An 18,252-nucleotide genomic window follows, 5' to 3' on the forward strand; every position below is an offset into this window, starting at 1 on the left:
TTTTTTGGTATGTGTGAAGATCACAATATTGGGCTTAAATATTGCATAACATATGCCATAAACATCTGTTCTCTCATCATAGTTTTGTTGTACTTTGAGAGCAAAAGCAGAGTAGAAAGATGTACGATAATTAAATGGCCTCAAGTAGATTTTCAAAACTGTTCATGAAGATCAGTCTTAACTTAGTTACTAGTTATATTACACATGAAACAGCCTGACTTTTGAAGTTTTGAAGCCAGGTATAGACATTAGTCTCTAGCTATGAAATTTCTAGGTATCATTGTATTTGAATAGAAGGCTATTGCATGTATTGGATACAAGCTGTTCGTACAGTCAGCTTGCTCGACTGTCTCAGCTGAATTTTTCTGGAAAAATTGCTATATGTTTATATTATAGTTATTATTTGTTGAGATCCCCTATTCACTCACACACAAAGAAACAACTCTTTACAAAATACTACTCCTCATTGGTGGTGATCATGATCACTGACAATCAATTTAATGAGACAATTGCTTCCTGCTAATAATATAACATCTATTCTGCAACACAGGGTTCAAAAAGTCAGCAACAAATTTATACTTTGGAAATAGAAATCACTCATTTTGTATGCTACATGAATCAACCAGTTCTACCTTCAAATTTGCTTCTGAAGCTTTCTCTCTTTGCCCACCTCACTAGAATAGAGTGGAGACTGAGGACTTGTTCTAGATTAGGGTTTTACGTAAAGGAATTTCATGCCTGGATTGATCTTCTGTCCAGTCTACTCTGAATCAGCAGAACAACTTTTTTGCTTTCTTATCAGTTATGTGCTCAACGGAGCAGTGCTTAATTTCTTTCTAGAACATTTTCTTTGTACTGATAACTTGGCTAAGCGATTGGTACACCATGTCTTGCTTGCAGTCTACTTAAGCTTTCAGCAAAAGTCTCTTCCTTACTAAACTCATTTCTAGCTTTGAATTTAAGCCATGAGGCTCACACCTCTATCAATTGTACACAGTCAGCTCAGTTTTATAATTACCCTCTCAAAAACGAGGTGGGGAGGGGTGTTGAGACTGTGGAGAGAGAAATGTGGAAACAGGCAGCAATCACATTTTCTTTCATGTTGGCTGTCTATTCCATGACTCCTCAAAATAGTTACAGTTGTAACAGGAGAGGTCACTGATCCCAGATCCCCAAACACGAGTGAAAAGAATTCTAAATATTGTGAGAATTCGCAAATCGAGAGAGAAAGAAATGATGTGTGTTCATGCTGTTGGACCAATATGGTTTTTGACAGACAAACAAAACACCCAAACCGAAGAGCAAATACTTAAAAAATATAACCAAGTAAAAGGAAAAATAAGGATACACCAGACAACATGACCACATTATCTTCTAATAATGTATTCAGAGTAATGGTCTGCAAGAGATGGTGACCAATACACTGAAACACACTTTCGAATTAACCATCAAGCTAGGTGGTTAATTAATAAAAGTACTTGACTAAGACAAAATATGGGAGAGGACATAAATGAGAACAAAACCAGCTGCAAGTAAGCCTTGATAACTAAACAAGCCTAAGTGGATATTGACATAGTCCTGTAGTCCATCTACAGTATCAGAGGAATACTTTGTGAAATTTGATTCCAGACCATGTTAAGCATGGCATATAAAGTTGAACTCGGCATACTGAGAGTCTTAAATCTCATGGTTAGGCATTTAAAGTGAGCATATTTGTCTATGATTGGGGATATTTTCAAGTGCTTAGGATTGTGTCTTCTGACTTAAGTATATCCCAGAAAATCAAGAACAAAGAAGCAAAATACAAGTTCAAGTCATCTGTCACTAAATATTTTTCTCTTATACTTCATGTTAGCTGAAGTAAAGAATTTCCTACTCCATTTAATTTTTTTGTAAAGGATACTTTTGAATGTACTCTTTCTGATATCAGGCTATAAGCAGCACATGTGGCCTTTTGAAGATTTAAAAATGACTGAAATTATTACCTGTGTTCCTTTTGTATTCATTTTTAGGAGACAATGAATTATGTTAGTACATTATATTAAACTCTATGTAGTACAGATTTTCTACAAACCATAATTCATCTGGACTGCATGAAAAGGTCTGAACATGGTCGACCACAATCCATTTTCCTAGATTTGACTCAGACTGAGTTAGTATCCCAGTATATTATTATAAAATATGATTAAGGACATGGATCGTAACATCAAACTAAGCACGGATCTTGGTTTCACACATCCTCCTTGAACAATTTAGAACAAATTACTTAATTTAAAGCATTATCTTGTGGAACAAAGACAGAGATAGGATATATTTTGTAGAATGATTGTAAAGATTAAATTTGACAGGCCAAATACATTTTGTAGTCCTCAGCAGATACTATAATTATTTTTGCATTTTAGAAGGTTCCTCAGTACTAAATAACTTGATTCTCAAGGGAAGATTATTTTCCTTGTTTTGATTACGGGTATACAAGCAGCCTGGTAGCTAAATATCTACCAGGTAACATGTCTAGTCTTCTCCTTTTTTTTTATATTGAAGCCACAGACACATGAAAACATTTTCCATCTAGCTTCTCATTACTCTGTGATTCCAACTCATGCCTCTCCATCTTCTGCTGTACTAAATAAGCCACACTGGTTTAAATGAGAGTGAGAAGAAAAATATGATTACTAATATTTGCTCTTCAGAATCCATTAGCAACTCACACAACACTAATTCCTTTTACTCATTTCTGTACTGAGGAGAGGTAGGATGTGAGCTGACTTTGCAAATGTCTTCACCGCCAAGAATGGTGTTTCATTATTTCATTCCATGTTCAGCCCCAACCCTGTCTTCCAAGGGCTTAAGTGTTCCATTTTGTCATTGTAATCATGCAATAATTATTGATAAAAGAGTCAGAATATGAGGGATTTTTTTCTATGTTCAGATTCATAAAAATCCCCTTTTCTGCTCACATCACTTAACATTTCCAAGATAAATAATCAAATGCCTTTCATTGTATCGAGTTCACCAAGAAAGTACATGACTTCTCACCACATAGGAGCTGCCATCTATGAGAAACTGATCTCAAGGGCTCAGAAATGAGGGGGTGTTACATTAAAATTAGATATAGGAAATAAGGTTAAATCCTAATGAATATGAGACAACTGAGAAACCCCCTATTTCAATGGGGTTGATTAAAATCCTTTCGGGGCTAAAGAAGTGTCTCAGAGGTTAATAGCACTTATTGTTCACATAGAAAGTCAAGTTCAAGTCTCAGCACCTACATTTTGGCTCTTATCAGTCTGTACCTCCAGTTCTAGGATAACCAACACATAGCTAGGACTATGTGCTGTGCACATACACACAAGTGTAGAAAATACTCAATATGTAAATAAAACTCAAAATGAATAAAAAATTATATCACATCAATAATAATTAGTATGTTAGCGATATGAACTTAATTACTACAGATAAATGAACATTCTCTGACCTTGAGTCTGTCTCATATCACAATTGGGGTAAGAGATCCACAATTCCTATTTGAAAAGGAAAATACTAGGGAGGCATATATTATAATTCAGTCTGCCCATCACTCTCACACCATAATAGCTATCCTATCATCACAGGCACTGTTTTTTGTACTATCTGTTTGATGATGAATAATGTTAGTTATTGATCATTTTATATTTTTTTAGTTTCTGCTCTATGAATATTTACTATATCCCAAAAGATAAGAAGCAAAAATAACCTTCTTTTGATAGTCCTCCAAATAAAGGAATTTCCTGAACAGAAGGACTCCTGTGCTCTCCAAGCATAATGAGTCAAACACATATTCTATTCCAATGAGGTGGTAGCAGGCAGTGTTTCCTAATTCTGACATGAGGGCATGTGGAAAAGAAAACTTTAATTCATCAGTGTAGGTTTCAGGGAAAAAAAGTGAAATCACCAGAATGCTTGCCTTTTCCACATTGTCTAATACTAATTACTTCCTAGAGAAAAATAAAAGAATATTCTGTTTTAAAGTATAAGTTTTGCCTTCACTACATTAACATAATACAAATAGCAAAGAACCCAGATAGTTTAGGAGTTTATTAAAAGCAAGTATTGGAATAAAAAGTGCATTACTCTTCTGGAGAGTTTCCAGTGTGTCTATGTGTGTGTGTGTGTGTGTGTGTGTGTGTGTGTGTGTGTGTGTATACACATATATATGCATATATATGGATTATGAAGTTTTTTTGATTCTTTAAATTAACTTTGGCACATCATAATGACAACACTCCCAATTCTAAAGTCAGCTTTAAAAATATTAAACCATTCTGAAAAAGAAAAATCACTTCCTTCAGACCTGCTTTAGTAATTAGTGAACCAAAATCTCCCCGAGAGACAGAAGGGACTCAGCCCTACGGTAGTGACTGGAATAGAATTCTCTTTCTTCCACATCTAACCACAAATAGCAGTAAGGGTGCACTCATGCAAAAAGTAAGAGGAAATATGAACAGATGTAGGAATATTTACAGAGAGAATGTCATTTTTAGTACCAAATTAGTATAAATAAGACAAGAAAATGATTGAATCACAGAGTGAAGAACAACTCCTGAGAAGTGGCTTCTTGCTTCCTCTCAGTTCAAAGCCCCCCCCTCCAGTGTACAGCCAGATGAAAATGTTCAGTTTATATTAGTTTATATTTATTGTATTTTTGTTTTGTTTTGTTTTGTTTTTCCAGAAAGACAGGTTGTGTGTGTGAGTGTGTGTGAGTGTCTCTCTCTCTCTCTCTCTCTCTCTCTCTCTCTCTCTCTCTCTCTGTGTGTGTGTGTGTGTGTGTGTGTGTGTGTGTGTGTGTGTGTGAGTATAGCCTTGGCTATCCTGGATCTCACTTTGTAGAAAAGGCTGGCTCCTGAGCTCACAAAGATACATACATCTTCCTCTGACTCCAGAGTGCTGGGGCTGGGATTAAAATGTGTCCCACTAACACCTGGCATTTTTTTAAAAACTTTTCTTTTTATTAAATACTTTCTGGTTTTATGATCTGACAAGATTAGGTTGATTTCACAAAACGAAACAAACAAAAAAATCCAAACAATGAATTGAGAGGAGTTCCCTGGAAAATTTCACTCTGAGTTTATACCATTGCATTTGCCTGGTGGTATTAGAGAAATGCAGACCTGGAGAAGCTGACTAGAAGGACAATGGCTACGCAGAAAACAGGTGAATGGCAGGCCAACCTGAAGGCGGGAAAGCAGAGAAAACTGTCAAGTAAAATGGGTTTGTAAGTCATGCACCTGGGCTTGCTCTGCTCTTCAGTTCCAGTTGGAACGCACATGACAATCCATTCAGATTTGATATTAATAAGGCACACCAAAGAGTATACAGTGGGGAAAACAGTTTTACATTCAGGAAACATGAAAATTAAAGCCATTGCTAGTTATTTTCAGAGTGACAGTTATTAAGCTGAGAAAACTAGTAATTTATTTTTCTTGCCGACACAGATTCCACAAATCTATAATTTAATTTTTCTATGCCTCAGTTACTTCTCAGAATCAGCACATAACTTTAATGGTGAAATTCCTAAGTAAGAGTTCTCAAAAATGGTCCCATTAAGGACAACGTATCATCACAGGGCGAACACTCACTTCTACTTATCTGGAATCCTCTAACACCATGTTCCATGAAATATGCGACTATCGGAGAGTTTCCTTCTACTCTAAATATCAGCTCCAGTTAGATAACTCATATGGTCAAAGTAGATATTTGCCTGGAGAGTCTTAAACAGTAAAGGTCTGATATATTAGGAAAAAGCATCTATGAATGGAGAATATTTCTAAGGAACCTCAGACTCAATTGTAGTGCCTGACTGTCCCCTTTGTGTTAGAAAATGCCACTCAAAGCTACCTATTTTCAAAATGCACTACTAATAAACCTTTCAATCTAACTCTTTGTATCAGCAGCTCCAGTAACAGTTGATGGGATTTTTCCCCCTGGGTATATCAATCAATCACAGGCAGAGTGTCATAGTATATGATTCCAGAGGATCAAGGAATAACTATCCAAGTAGACCCTTCCTGAATGATAATGATTAGACATGTTTTATGTTTTACTGTTTTATGTGATGAAAATAAGGATAATAAAGATGATATTAAGGAAAAGGAAAAACAGGTGGAGGAAAGGGATGGAGAGAATGGAGAGGAAGAGGCTCTCGTGCTAATGGGACATGTGCTTTTTGGGTCTTCACTGTGATCGTTCCTCTGATCTGTCTCTCAAGGTTGTCAAAGAGTGTTTCACGGCTGCCTTAGTTAGGGTTTCACTGCTGTGAAGAGATACCATGACCAAGGCAACTCCTATAAAGGATAACAATTAGTTGGTGCTGGCTTACAGTTTCAGAGGTTCAGTCCATTGTCATCATGGCAGGAAGCACAGCAGTGTCCAGGCAGGCATGGCCCTGCAGGAGCTGAGAATTCTACCTCTTATTCCACAGGCCGCTAGAAGACCGGATCTCAGGATCACATTACCCACCCCCGCAGTGACACACCTACTCCAACAAGGCCACACCTACTCCAAAAAGGCCACACCTCCTAATAGTGCCACTCCCTGAGTCAAGGTGATTCAAACCACCACAATGGATTTCTATGGTCCTCTGAGGGAACTCTTGAGATCTGAAAACAGTGTTATCCTCTCTGTTAGAGTTTTTGTCCCAGAATGTCTGATGACACTGGTATTCTTTATGTTAAGCTTTGGTTTATCTTTGTTGGTCAAAAGAAAAGGCATATGGAGGATATCACACCAAACATTTCTGTAAAATTTTGACTACACACAGAACTAGCTACTTTGTTGATTCCTCCTAGAATGAACAATGCTTGAACTTGAAAAGACAACCAAGGTGGAGAGTGAGAGATCAGATACTTGTGAGATATTTTATCAAAAGTGAAAAACTTGAATGAGTCACTTGAGAAAAAATATTTTCTACTGAGAATTAAATTCAAGCTTCTAAGATAAAATTAGAAACTTGAGAAACTTGCAAATTTGACTGGTACTTTGACAGCTTTCCAACATTAAAAGTCATTTCGATGGGTTTGCTGGTAATAGTAACAAATGACTTTTTCTGTAATGATACATGTCAACAGTTGGAAGTCCTGACTAAAATAGTATACTATTCCAAATTACCATCGACTAATGTGACAAAATCATAAGTGATTCAGAAATGTCCGATGAATTTTTACAAGATAGTACACAGAATGGTAATACAACTGTCAAGCATTGTTGTTGAGATTTAGCATATTAAAGGAATTTAGGTTTATCAAAATTTGCCTTTGACTACTGTAATTGTTCAAAGCTTTGAGGAGAAAGAAAAATGCATGAATGTCTGCAGGGATATCAAACCTCAGTGTAAACTTTGTACATGGGGGGTAAACGTTATTGAAGGGCGCATCTGTGACTTTTATGTTGGAAGGATTTGACCTACAGTCTTGAAGCCCATTGAGAAGTGTTCTGTTGGCACAGCCTTTTGTTTGCTACTCACATTCCCTTACATAGAACCGAACAGAAAATGGCTTGAACTTATTTTAAAAAGACATCCAAGAAATTTTTACCAATGAAAGAAGTCACCAGTATTATCCATGCTATTTTGGTTGAAATATCACATTATTCTTGAAATACCCATTTTGTAAGGTTCAGTTACCTTAAGAGAATACTTTGGAGTCCTCAGTAATAGCCAGCGGACTTAGATCCTCTGTTGACATTATCGTGTAATTCTCTTTTTAATGATTTTAGAATAGTCCCTTTCCAATTCAGATAAGGATGAAGCTTAAGTAGGCCAAAATTTCCATTTAAAAAGAAGTGAAAAGGGAAGAGAACTCAAGAGGAATAGTCAAAGGCCTTGTGCTGCAATGTGTAGTTTTGTGCTCCAAGGCATCTGTATAGTCCAGGGAAGATCTGTGTATGACCCTGTAATAACCAATTTCTGGTTCTTTGTTGACATACCACTCTCTCTATGGTTTCTAAGGATGACCATTCTGGGGACTGGCAGACCAGCTCAAAAACAAAACCAAAACAAACCAAAAAAGAAGCCAATATTTTTTTTTCCTTTTCAACAGCAAAAACTAAACTGGGTTTTAGTTGAAGTACATTATGGTTGTTACAATCAATTAGAATCACAAGGCATGTCATTTTGTATATATTCATGAGTTTTACGTTACAGATAATTTATTCACAATTGTTAACATCAAAATTTGGCACAGAAAAAATTAATATTTATATTGCAGAGAAATTGTCAAATCTGTTATCTAGTAACACACAAGACTCCAAATTTTATCTTAAAATGTTTCATATGTGTAATACTACATAAAGTGTATGTACAGTTTAACATACAACAGTAAAATTATTTGTCACCCAATTAATAAAACACAACACTGAAAATTTATATTCACATGACCTCCCTTTACTGTAATGAAGGTGGGCTCATTGTTTCACTAGGACCTGAATAGCCATTGCTCATATAGCTAGAACACAAATGACATTTATCATTAATTAATAATTCCATCCTACTCTTATTAAAGTCAGTTTAGATTTTAAAAATGTTATAATCTAGAATTACAGGGTCACACCAGAAGGAATTTTTCATAAACTGTTATGGAACTTAGAAGGAAAACTTTCATTTGCTTTTAAATATTTGCCTAGAGTTTTAGTCATTAACTTTTATGATTCTTTTTCTCTTTGTAAAAGTTCTATATACCTTGCAACAGTGGAGTTTAAAATAACTCTTCACTCTAAAAATACTACATGCCATTTTGAAAACCTTTAGAAGATACAGAAAAATTTAAAGGTGAAAATAAAAACCTCCTGCAGTTCTATCACACAAAGTTAACCTTAGCCATCGTCTTTAGTCTACAGATTTAAAATGTAGGCATGGTGTTTCAGATGCTCCTCTAAGTATTTCCACTTTAATGGTGTGTGGGGGTGGGAGAATATGAATTTGACTATTGTCTCTGTAGAAGGCCTGATCATCCTAACAGTACAGGATAATAACCCAAGTAAAACAAATATAATAACAACAATGGCCAGTGGGTATTTGAAATTGTTCAGAACGGTTGCTTTCATTTTTATGGGTGTATTTTGGTTGCTATTCTATTTGAAAATACCTAATAAAATGTAGTGACTTAAGACAGGGGAAATTTTGTTACCGCTTCTGGTTTTGTAGGGCCTCCCCTTTGGGGGACTCATTTAACATTGCCTTCTTTGGTTGGTGGCTCATATGCCAGGGAAGAGGGATGCTTGGTATGGGGGATACTCTCTGAGAGGCAAAGGAGAGGTGAGATGGGGTGAAGACCTCTGGGAGGACGGAATTAGAGAGAGGGGCAGCATTCAGAATGTAAATCAATAAAATCATTAATTAAGGAAAGATTCTCTTCTTAAAAGTCTGACAGTTAGGTTTGGGACAGTCACCTGGGCTTCCATTGCACTCCATGGTTTCTGTCACTTTCCAGTTAGACTCACAGATACAGAGCAGTAGTACACAACCTTCTGATCAAAGCATAATACAAGGCTACATCAGTACTGAGCACAGAGTAAGAGCCACTCAGTTCCAGGTAGGGGCAGTTTCAATTATTTTGTGCTGATATTTAACCTGCAAAAGGATTGCTAGGAATGAAATAGTCACCATTTGGAGAAGGGAACACCCATAGCATCTTAATTTAACAGATGAAATAGATAAATACATTTAAGAATTAAAACAGTAGTTCTGTAGTAAATGCTAGAACCTAGCTTGACTGGTCTCCGAGAAGTCAAGCAAGCAGCTGAAAGAGTCAGATGCAGATACCTTCACCCAACCAATGGACAGAAGCCGGAGACCACTGGGGTTGAATTAGAGAAAAGCTGGAAGAAGCTGAGGAGAAGGGCAACCCCATAGGGAGTCCAGCAGTTTCAACTAACCTAGATCCCTGAGATCTCTCAGACACTGAGCCACCAACCAGGCAGCAACTATGAGGCCCCCTGAGACATATACAGCAGAGGCTGTCTGGTCTGGCCTCAGTAAGAGAAGATGCACTTAACTGTTGAGAGACTTGAGGCTCCAGGGAGTGGGAAGTCTGGTGTGGTGGGGGTAGGGGGTGATGACATCCTCTTGGAGATGGGGGTGGGCAGTGGGAGGAGGTATGGGATAAGGAACAGTCAGAGGGCAGACTGGGAGGGAGATACAGATTGAACTGTGAAACAGGATTAAAGAATTAAACAAAAATAAAGAAAGAGAAAGAAATGTAGGGGATTCCAAATTTCAATGCTTGTGAAGTCACAAGGGGTCTGATAATACCCAAATGAATTAGGACAGGATCAGGGTTATCGGTGATATATTGTTTGTCCTGAGAGGTTATAGAAGATTCTCTCTTTGGTGGCTATATGAGTGTCATTATGTCAAAGTACAGGTATATAGAAACAAAGGCTCAAATCCAGACAAGTTGTTTTCTGTATAATAACAAACACGTTCCTATTTGTATAAGGAAAGAAGCTATACTTTAAGTATAATGAGGAAAAGGCAAGAAGGCAGAAGATGGACACTCTCCGACTTTGGGTCTCGCAGTACCTTAGGAAATGACAGAAAACTGGGTGCTGAACTGAAGAACAGAATTGAGTTATCACAGATTGACCCTACACAGAGAGCAGATTCTTTCAACGGTAGAAATAAAAGTTACAAAAAAAAAGTCTTCTTATGAAGGAAGGTTGGGACATTTGGAAGGCCGTTTATAAGATGATCAAACTGGATCATCAGCCTAAATGAAAATACAGATGATACCATCGGCCTTCCCATGGGCTTGAATGGGATCACGGATTTTCAGACATCACACATCAAAAACTAAGAGGCAAAATATGATGGGTGTTTTAAAATTCAGAACTCATATTCCATTAAAAGGCACTGTTGAATGAACAAAAGCTCATGTCTAGGGAGGATATTTTCATAACTCACATTTCACAAAAGGACCTATGTCCAAAATATACAATGAACTAGCAGTGGTTAAACCCAGCCACCGAGCCAATTAAAAAGAGTTAAAGACTTAAATCATTTACCAAAAGAAACATACAGCAACAGCAAAGCATATGAGGGTCTTCTGCATCTTGAACTGCGTTTTGAAACAACTGTGCTAAAACTACTACACACCCAATGCAATGACAGAATGAAACCATGCCAGTTCCTGGCAGGAAAATCTTCATTGTTAGTGAGAGCAAAAAGACTATGCAGTAACTTTGGAAGAAGTCTGGAAGTTTTCTCTAAAGCTAACCAGAGTTTCTTCTCTCAATTTACCAATTCTGCTCTGAGGCAATGAACTAATCTGTAGACAATGCACTTGTACCTTTAAGGCTAGAGAACATGGTTGAAAAGGGGCACGAAACGCTTAAAGGCCAAAGTTTGAGGTAAAGTACATTGAAATGACATCATCTAGGCTCAGTATAACTGCTGTCATTTTGAGCTCATAACTACAGTTATATGCACTGATCTCATACTAGAAAAGTCATGCCAATATGCAGTCATGTAAGTATGAGATTCAGAGGCCCATGCCCCTTACCATCTATTTATACATTCTAGGGGTATGGAATTATCATGTACCAGGCTCTATTGGAGAGCTCCAAACCAAACTGGGTAGGACAAATTAAATTCAGTGGATCACAAAACAAAACCAGAAAAGAGAGATTTTTAGGGATATTGAGAAGATAGAGAAGATACTAAGGGAAAGGAAGAGGATGGGAACTGAATGGTTTGTACATATGTGTGAAACTGTCAAATAACAAACCTAATTAGTAGTACCTCAAAGTCTATGTGTATTAAAGATTTTTTAATAAACATCAAAGACTGGCAGTAACTAAATATTCTCTCAATCTGTGAACTAATAATCTAATAAACACACAGGACTTATTGCTACAATTATACACTATGCAACAATAGGAACCACCCCCAAAATAGAGAAATATTGAAGCTATAATAATAAGTTTGAAAAAGTATCATATGCTATGATTAATAATTACTAATATAAATATTAACATTTAATTAATCTATAACCTGTCATGTTACTCAGGTAAAACCTTAACACAGAGAAAATGCAAATAATTTTTATTCTCAAAAAATTGGCAATATAAGTAATGCACTGATTAGTTATTCCTTAATATTTGAAGCAGGGTTAATTGAGAAAAGATGAATAAGTAAAGAAACTACACACTATAATGATGGATACATGACCTACATTTGTATAAGTTTACATAAAATAATTATCCCTAATTCAAACTATATAATTTAATAACTATGCTAATGTTGGTTTATAAATGGTGACAACTAATATACTATAATATAATAAATTCATGATAGGGAAAATGGTGACAGAAGATTGGAACATGACACTGAGAAGTGACCCTTGTTTTATTTGTTCAAGTTTTTACTGCATTGAGTATTTTCAAAGTATTAAACTTTGTAGTATCTCAAGTAAAATTCCCTTTAGATAGAAAATAAATTAAGCAGATCTCATCAGGGTGAGACAGAGTAATTTCGTGTATCACATATACAAGTAGTATTTCTGGAAACAGATGGTAAGGGGATGTGTCTGGTGAATTGTCTGCGAAAGCAAATACTTGACAGGTGACCATGGTTCAATGGTTGAACCTCCCTTAGCTTTGCACAATGATGTCTCTTTTCTAATCTTGTGTGTGTGTGTGTGTGTGTGTGTGTTTGTGTGTACACGCACATGCTCAATCATCTCTACATGTTAAGAATGTCAACTGTCTTACTCATGGTATTTCCAGTTTATAAAGCAAAAAACAAAACAAACAAGGGCAGTGATGGGCAAAGGCACATTGTGGGGATTTGACCTTTTCAGAAAACACTTTCCTTAGGCGCTATTATTTTATGAATGACGTCTGTTTATTTGGAAAGTCACTTTCGAGGGGAAATGAGATATGTCACTATGTGATTTCCAAAAGATTTGAGGCATTTTCTACATCATTCATTTAAGGACAATTAACACACACACTCTCTCACACACACACAGAAAAATGCTTTAAGCATTTTCATTGTGAAGATTATTGATGCCATTCAAACTATGAGACAAACGTGGGAAGACAGAGGAAGTGTGGATTTCTATATGCAGAGTACTTAAGATGAAAATTACTGGCTTCGCAGTTTCTTTTTCTTGTCTTATTGCTCCGCGATCAAAGACTGTGAAGTTGAATCTAGCTAAGGACAGTGACCGTGTTCAAATGCATTCCAGGCTCCTCTCACATCACTCCTGATGACGGCAGCAGCAGCCTGCACTATGGCATGGTTGTATGGAATCTCACTTTGTGACTCTCCACTTACCTCAGTGTTTTATTTAGGATTTCATCATCTCAATTTCTGTGCATTCCGATTTCACTCTTGAGTTTGCAACATTACTGACAAGTTGACTCTGCCTAATTCATTCAGGTGAAAATACCCTTGATTAAACTTTCCTACAGGGGTGCCGATTTTAATAGGAATGAAGAAACTTAGTAATATACTTTAAGTAAATCAACTCTGACGGACATTGATTAGGCCAGAGAATAATGCTATTGAATTGATTGATAAGTCCCCAGGCACTATTCCTGGAACTCAGATAATGAGAGCCAGGACGTGATTTACTCTGAAGAGTATTTCCTGAGTGTTGACCCCTAGGTTTGCAACTTCTGCTTTCTCCATGGGATGAAGACTCAGCGAGAATTGATCAACTGGGTCTGACAATGAAGCTCCCAAATCACTAGGTCGCACATCTATGCTAGAAAGCATGGAAAACACATTTACAGATTGAGTAATGTTGAGATAAAGTGAAAGGACGCTGAATTCCTCATTCACCCTAGGTCTTAGATTAAAGGACAAGTGCAGGTCAACAGGAACCGGATGTAGATCTCTCCTGAGACACAGCAAGAATACAACAAATACATAAGCGAATGCCAGCAGCAAACCACTGAACTGAGAACGGGACCCCCGTTGAAGGAATCAGAGAAAGAACTGAAAGAGCTTGAAGGGGCTTGAGACCCCATATGAACAACAATGCCAACCAACCAGAGCTTCCAGGGACTAAGCCACTACCCAAAGACTATACATGGACTGACCCTGGGCTCCAACCGCTTATGTAGCAAATGAACAGCCTAGTAAGAGCACCAGTGGAAGGGGAAGCCCTTGGAGCAAGACTGGAGGAACGAATTGTTGGGGAGGGCGGTAATGGGGAGGATGGGGAGAGGAGATAGAGGGGAGGGGAGGGTTAGGGGACGCTTGCCCAGAAACAGGAAAGGGAATAACATCAAATGTAAACAACAAATACCAAGTTAATAATAAATAAATAAATAAATAAATAAATAAATAAATAAAAAAAGAAAAGATTTTAAAATTTGATGATGAGTATAAAATCCAATCCATTTCTGGATTATTTTTTTTATAAAGCATGGAAGAAGAGCAGAAACTTCCAATTGGAGAATAGAAGATGTTTCCTCAATATTGTGTATTCTAATATACCGTTCATATTCTACGTCAAACCATCCTATTGTTTGTTTAATTTACATATCAATACATAGCAGCAATTTTTTTTAAAAAAGGAAACATTACAATAGAGTTAGTTGCAGACAAAGGGAACTGTCAATATTATTGGATGATAACATCCAGATAATTACCGTAAATATTGTTTGTTCTCCAGTAGTGATAAATAAATAAATCCTGGACCTCCAATAAGCATCTTGCAGCATCTATGGCATGCCATCTGACTTACACTTTGTTTTCTTAGAAGCTAGGAATACTCTACAATCTGCAAGTGGAGAAACCCTTTTGAAATTTCAAGTTTCTTTGCATGTGTCACCTTTTCTAACTTTGTTCTCAGATATGATTCATAGAAAAGGTCTCTCTCCGAGTCTTCCGGAATTCATAATGTAGAGTACTTTGACCTCAAACTCACAGAGATCCATCTGCCTCTGCCTCCGGAGTGCTGGGATCAAAGCTGTGAGCTACTACGGCTGGCTACTCTTCATTATTTTACAGCGTATTAATGATGCAAATATATGAGTTGAGCTAAAAATTTTAACGAGGTTATATGATCCTATGTTTTCTTTCCACAGACCCAGGCCTGCATAGGCAACTGTATTTTCTGCAGAGACCATCCAATGTGATAGCCATTGAAGGGAAAGATGCTGTCCTGGAGTGTTGTGTTTCTGGCTATCCTCCGCCAAGTTTCACCTGGTTACGGGGCGAGGAGGTCATCCAACTCAGGTATTTCCCACCTGGGCCCTCAAAAAGTATATGATATTGCTTCTTACTTTCCGAATAATTAGATTCGTTCTCAAAATCCTTGCCGTGATTAGTGTATGAAAGATATTTAACCATTGGGATCAGAGGACAAGGAAAGAAGTAAAAACCCATAGGATCAGTTCTGAAGGGAAACTGAACAATTAGACTGTTATCGAGATGCAAGGACATTCAAATGATGTAATTCACAGGAATATGATAAGAAGAAGGTCGATCTTATATGTTTATAAAACAGTGCACACACACATTTGTTACTAAGCCTGACACGGCAATTATTTCATATTATAGGTACACATTTGTACTTCATACATAAAAGCATCCCATGGTGGATTATAGATATAAGCCACTTTCCTAGTCCATTGTAGTTCACTAGTGGTGAAGGTAAAAATAAATAAATAAATAAATAAATAAATAAATAAATAAATAAATAAATATAAAATAAGGAAAGTACTTCAGTTTAAAGTATGACATTTCATCGCAAAGTCTGCATGGAGATTTTAGTTCTAACTGTGCCTCTTATTATCCCAATTATTACAAATATAAGACAGTGCTGGAGAACACATGGCTCACATTCGATTATCTCAAGATTAATAGTCAGGGAGAGTCAGGAAGCAAGGCCATGGTAAAATGTGAACATGTTGATTAGATGGAACTCACTTAAGAAAATAGGTTCATTGATTAGAGTGAGTAGTACATTTAATTTCCTTGATTGGATATATACATGGATGATCAATTATTGGCTAAAGTTTGTCTAGTTTAAGTAAGCATTTAGGCAACAATCACACACACACACACACACACACACACACACACACACACACCATCACATTTTCGAGGTCATTAGGAATGTAGGAAGTGTAGTTACTACCTCGTTTTGATATGCCAGATGTTCTTGGTTCAGATGAAATGATATATCCCATGGTAGATCAATGATATAAGCAATTTTTCATTGTCCTTTATATTTCATTAATGGTGAAGGTAGAATAAAAGCATTTCTTCAGTTTAAAGTATCACATCTCATTGTAAAGTCTGCATAGATGTTTTCATTTATAGATTTCTTTTGGAAGATGTTTTTATATTTATGGATGCATAGATTATTTTGGAAGATGTTTTTATATCTGTGGATGCATAGATTATTTTCAGTGGTGACTGAGTTATATGTCAGAGTTGATGGAATTGACTTTCACTCTCGGGAACCATTTCTGTGGCTCTGAGGCCCTAAAATTTAAAGTAATAGAATCAAAATCAGACTAGATTACTTGGAAATTTCTTTTTAGTGCTGTTACTATCACCTTTAATCTACCCCATCTCTGAATTAATATGTGGAACCTCCCTGTGGGAGTTTACCTGGAATTAATACTAGTTCAATAAGTGAACTAGTATAAAACCTCATTGACACAGGAATTTTATCTTCTTCAGTTCTCTAATGTGAGCCTCTGTGAAATTCATCAGCAGTTCTGAAGTCTAGCCTGGTGTTCAGATATGTTAACGGGACATCTTATTTCATGTGGCCTCTGTCTTACAGGTCTAAAAAGTATTCGTTGTTGGGTGGGAGCAATTTGCTCATCTCTAATGTGACAGATGATGACAGTGGGACCTATACGTGTGTTGTCACATATAAGAATGAGAATATTAGTGCCTCTGCAGAGCTCACGGTCTTGGGTAAGTAAGCGATTGAGAATGAGTTTACATTATCTTTCAAAAATATATATCACTGTAATATTTTAAGTGCTTATTGCCGATTGCTGCCTGAATTTATCCATGTGAAATTGGAAGGTCTCACTACTCTACACACACCCCCACTTTGCTTGAATTAATTGCACAAGGGTTAAATGCAGTGTTTGAATATTTTCTCATTGATTAAAAGCCATATTTATTACTCCTTACTCTAATTATTTTTGTGATGTTCTGGAAAGTTCCCCCAAAGTGTTAATGTACCACTATGTTGAATAACAATGAAGACTTCCAAAATATAATGTATGCAGAAAATAAATGACTACAAAATAGAAGTTATATAAGCATGTACCTGAATAGAAAAGCAGATGATATTGGAAATAATGTGTCTGACATTAAATTCGATGTGTTGAGAAGATCGACTTATTAATATGGAATCACTGTAGGTGTCATGTGAAAATTAACAACCAAAATCCAATCTATTTAAGGGAAACATTCATAGCAAGAGTGTAATTTTAATAACTTAAAGTATACGGTTAGATTTATGTCCTTCGAGAAGTCAGGAACGCCTCCACCTTATTGAAAATTAAGAATGATGACCCCTGGTACTAGCTCAGACAAATGAATACTGTATCGTGGTCTTCAAGTTTCTTTTATTTATCTTGACTTGATTGTGTATTTTGGAAGAAAATATCTTAATATTTTAGGTTTTTTTTTCTTTTCTTCTGTATATTACAAAAATTTTTGGGTGGAAGAGTTTATTTGTTTCCAGTAGGACCACAACATTGCATTGCTGACTCTAACTTATGTTTTAAAACTAGATATTACTTCTATAATCATTAAAATATGTGAAGGTATAAAAGAAGCATGCTTTATTTAGAAAGAGGACAAATTAAAGCTAAAAGGCTCAGAAAAGAATGTTTGCAAAATAAAGGGCAAGCATAATCCAATATCTTCAATTTTGTATGCAACAGGAAAGACAGTTCTTAAGCGATATTCCTGCTAGGCCATGCTGCCAGTGGCCATACATGGCTGTCTCTCTCACTCAGATCCAGTTAGCCTTCTTAGATTTTACCACTTAAAAAATAAATATGTTGTTTGTGATGTCTTAGACTTGTGGGTGTATGTGTATATGTGGTGTGGTGTGTGTGTGTGTGTGTGTGTGTGTGTGTGTGTGTGTGTGTGTGTGTGTGTGTGTGTGATGCATGTGTTTCTAAACTAACATGGAATTAGAACAAAGTCCACATTTGGTTCCAGGTAATAGGAAATTTGTGCATGGCAAAATTTGTGTTTCACTTAAAGATGAACTATGACTTCTC

The 18,252-nt window shown here is 36.5% G+C and overlaps 1 protein-coding gene across 1 annotated transcript in view; it reads left to right on the forward strand.

Annotated features, from left to right (window-relative positions):
* The window catches only part of Dcc (DCC netrin 1 receptor), a 1,074,495-nt gene that overhangs the window by 518,480 nt on the left and 537,763 nt on the right, over window positions 1-18,252 (forward strand). Inside the window, exons 4-5 of the mRNA XM_032886223.1 lie at window positions 15,073-15,223; window positions 16,785-16,921. Of these exons, the coding sequence (XP_032742114.1) occupies window positions 15,073-15,223; window positions 16,785-16,921 (288 nt within the window). The remainder of the gene's footprint in view (window positions 1-15,072; window positions 15,224-16,784; window positions 16,922-18,252) is intronic.

Source organism: Rattus rattus, chromosome 15, assembly GCF_011064425.1.
Source record: "Rattus rattus isolate New Zealand chromosome 15, Rrattus_CSIRO_v1, whole genome shotgun sequence".
Lineage (NCBI taxonomy): Eukaryota > Metazoa > Chordata > Mammalia > Rodentia > Muridae > Rattus > Rattus rattus.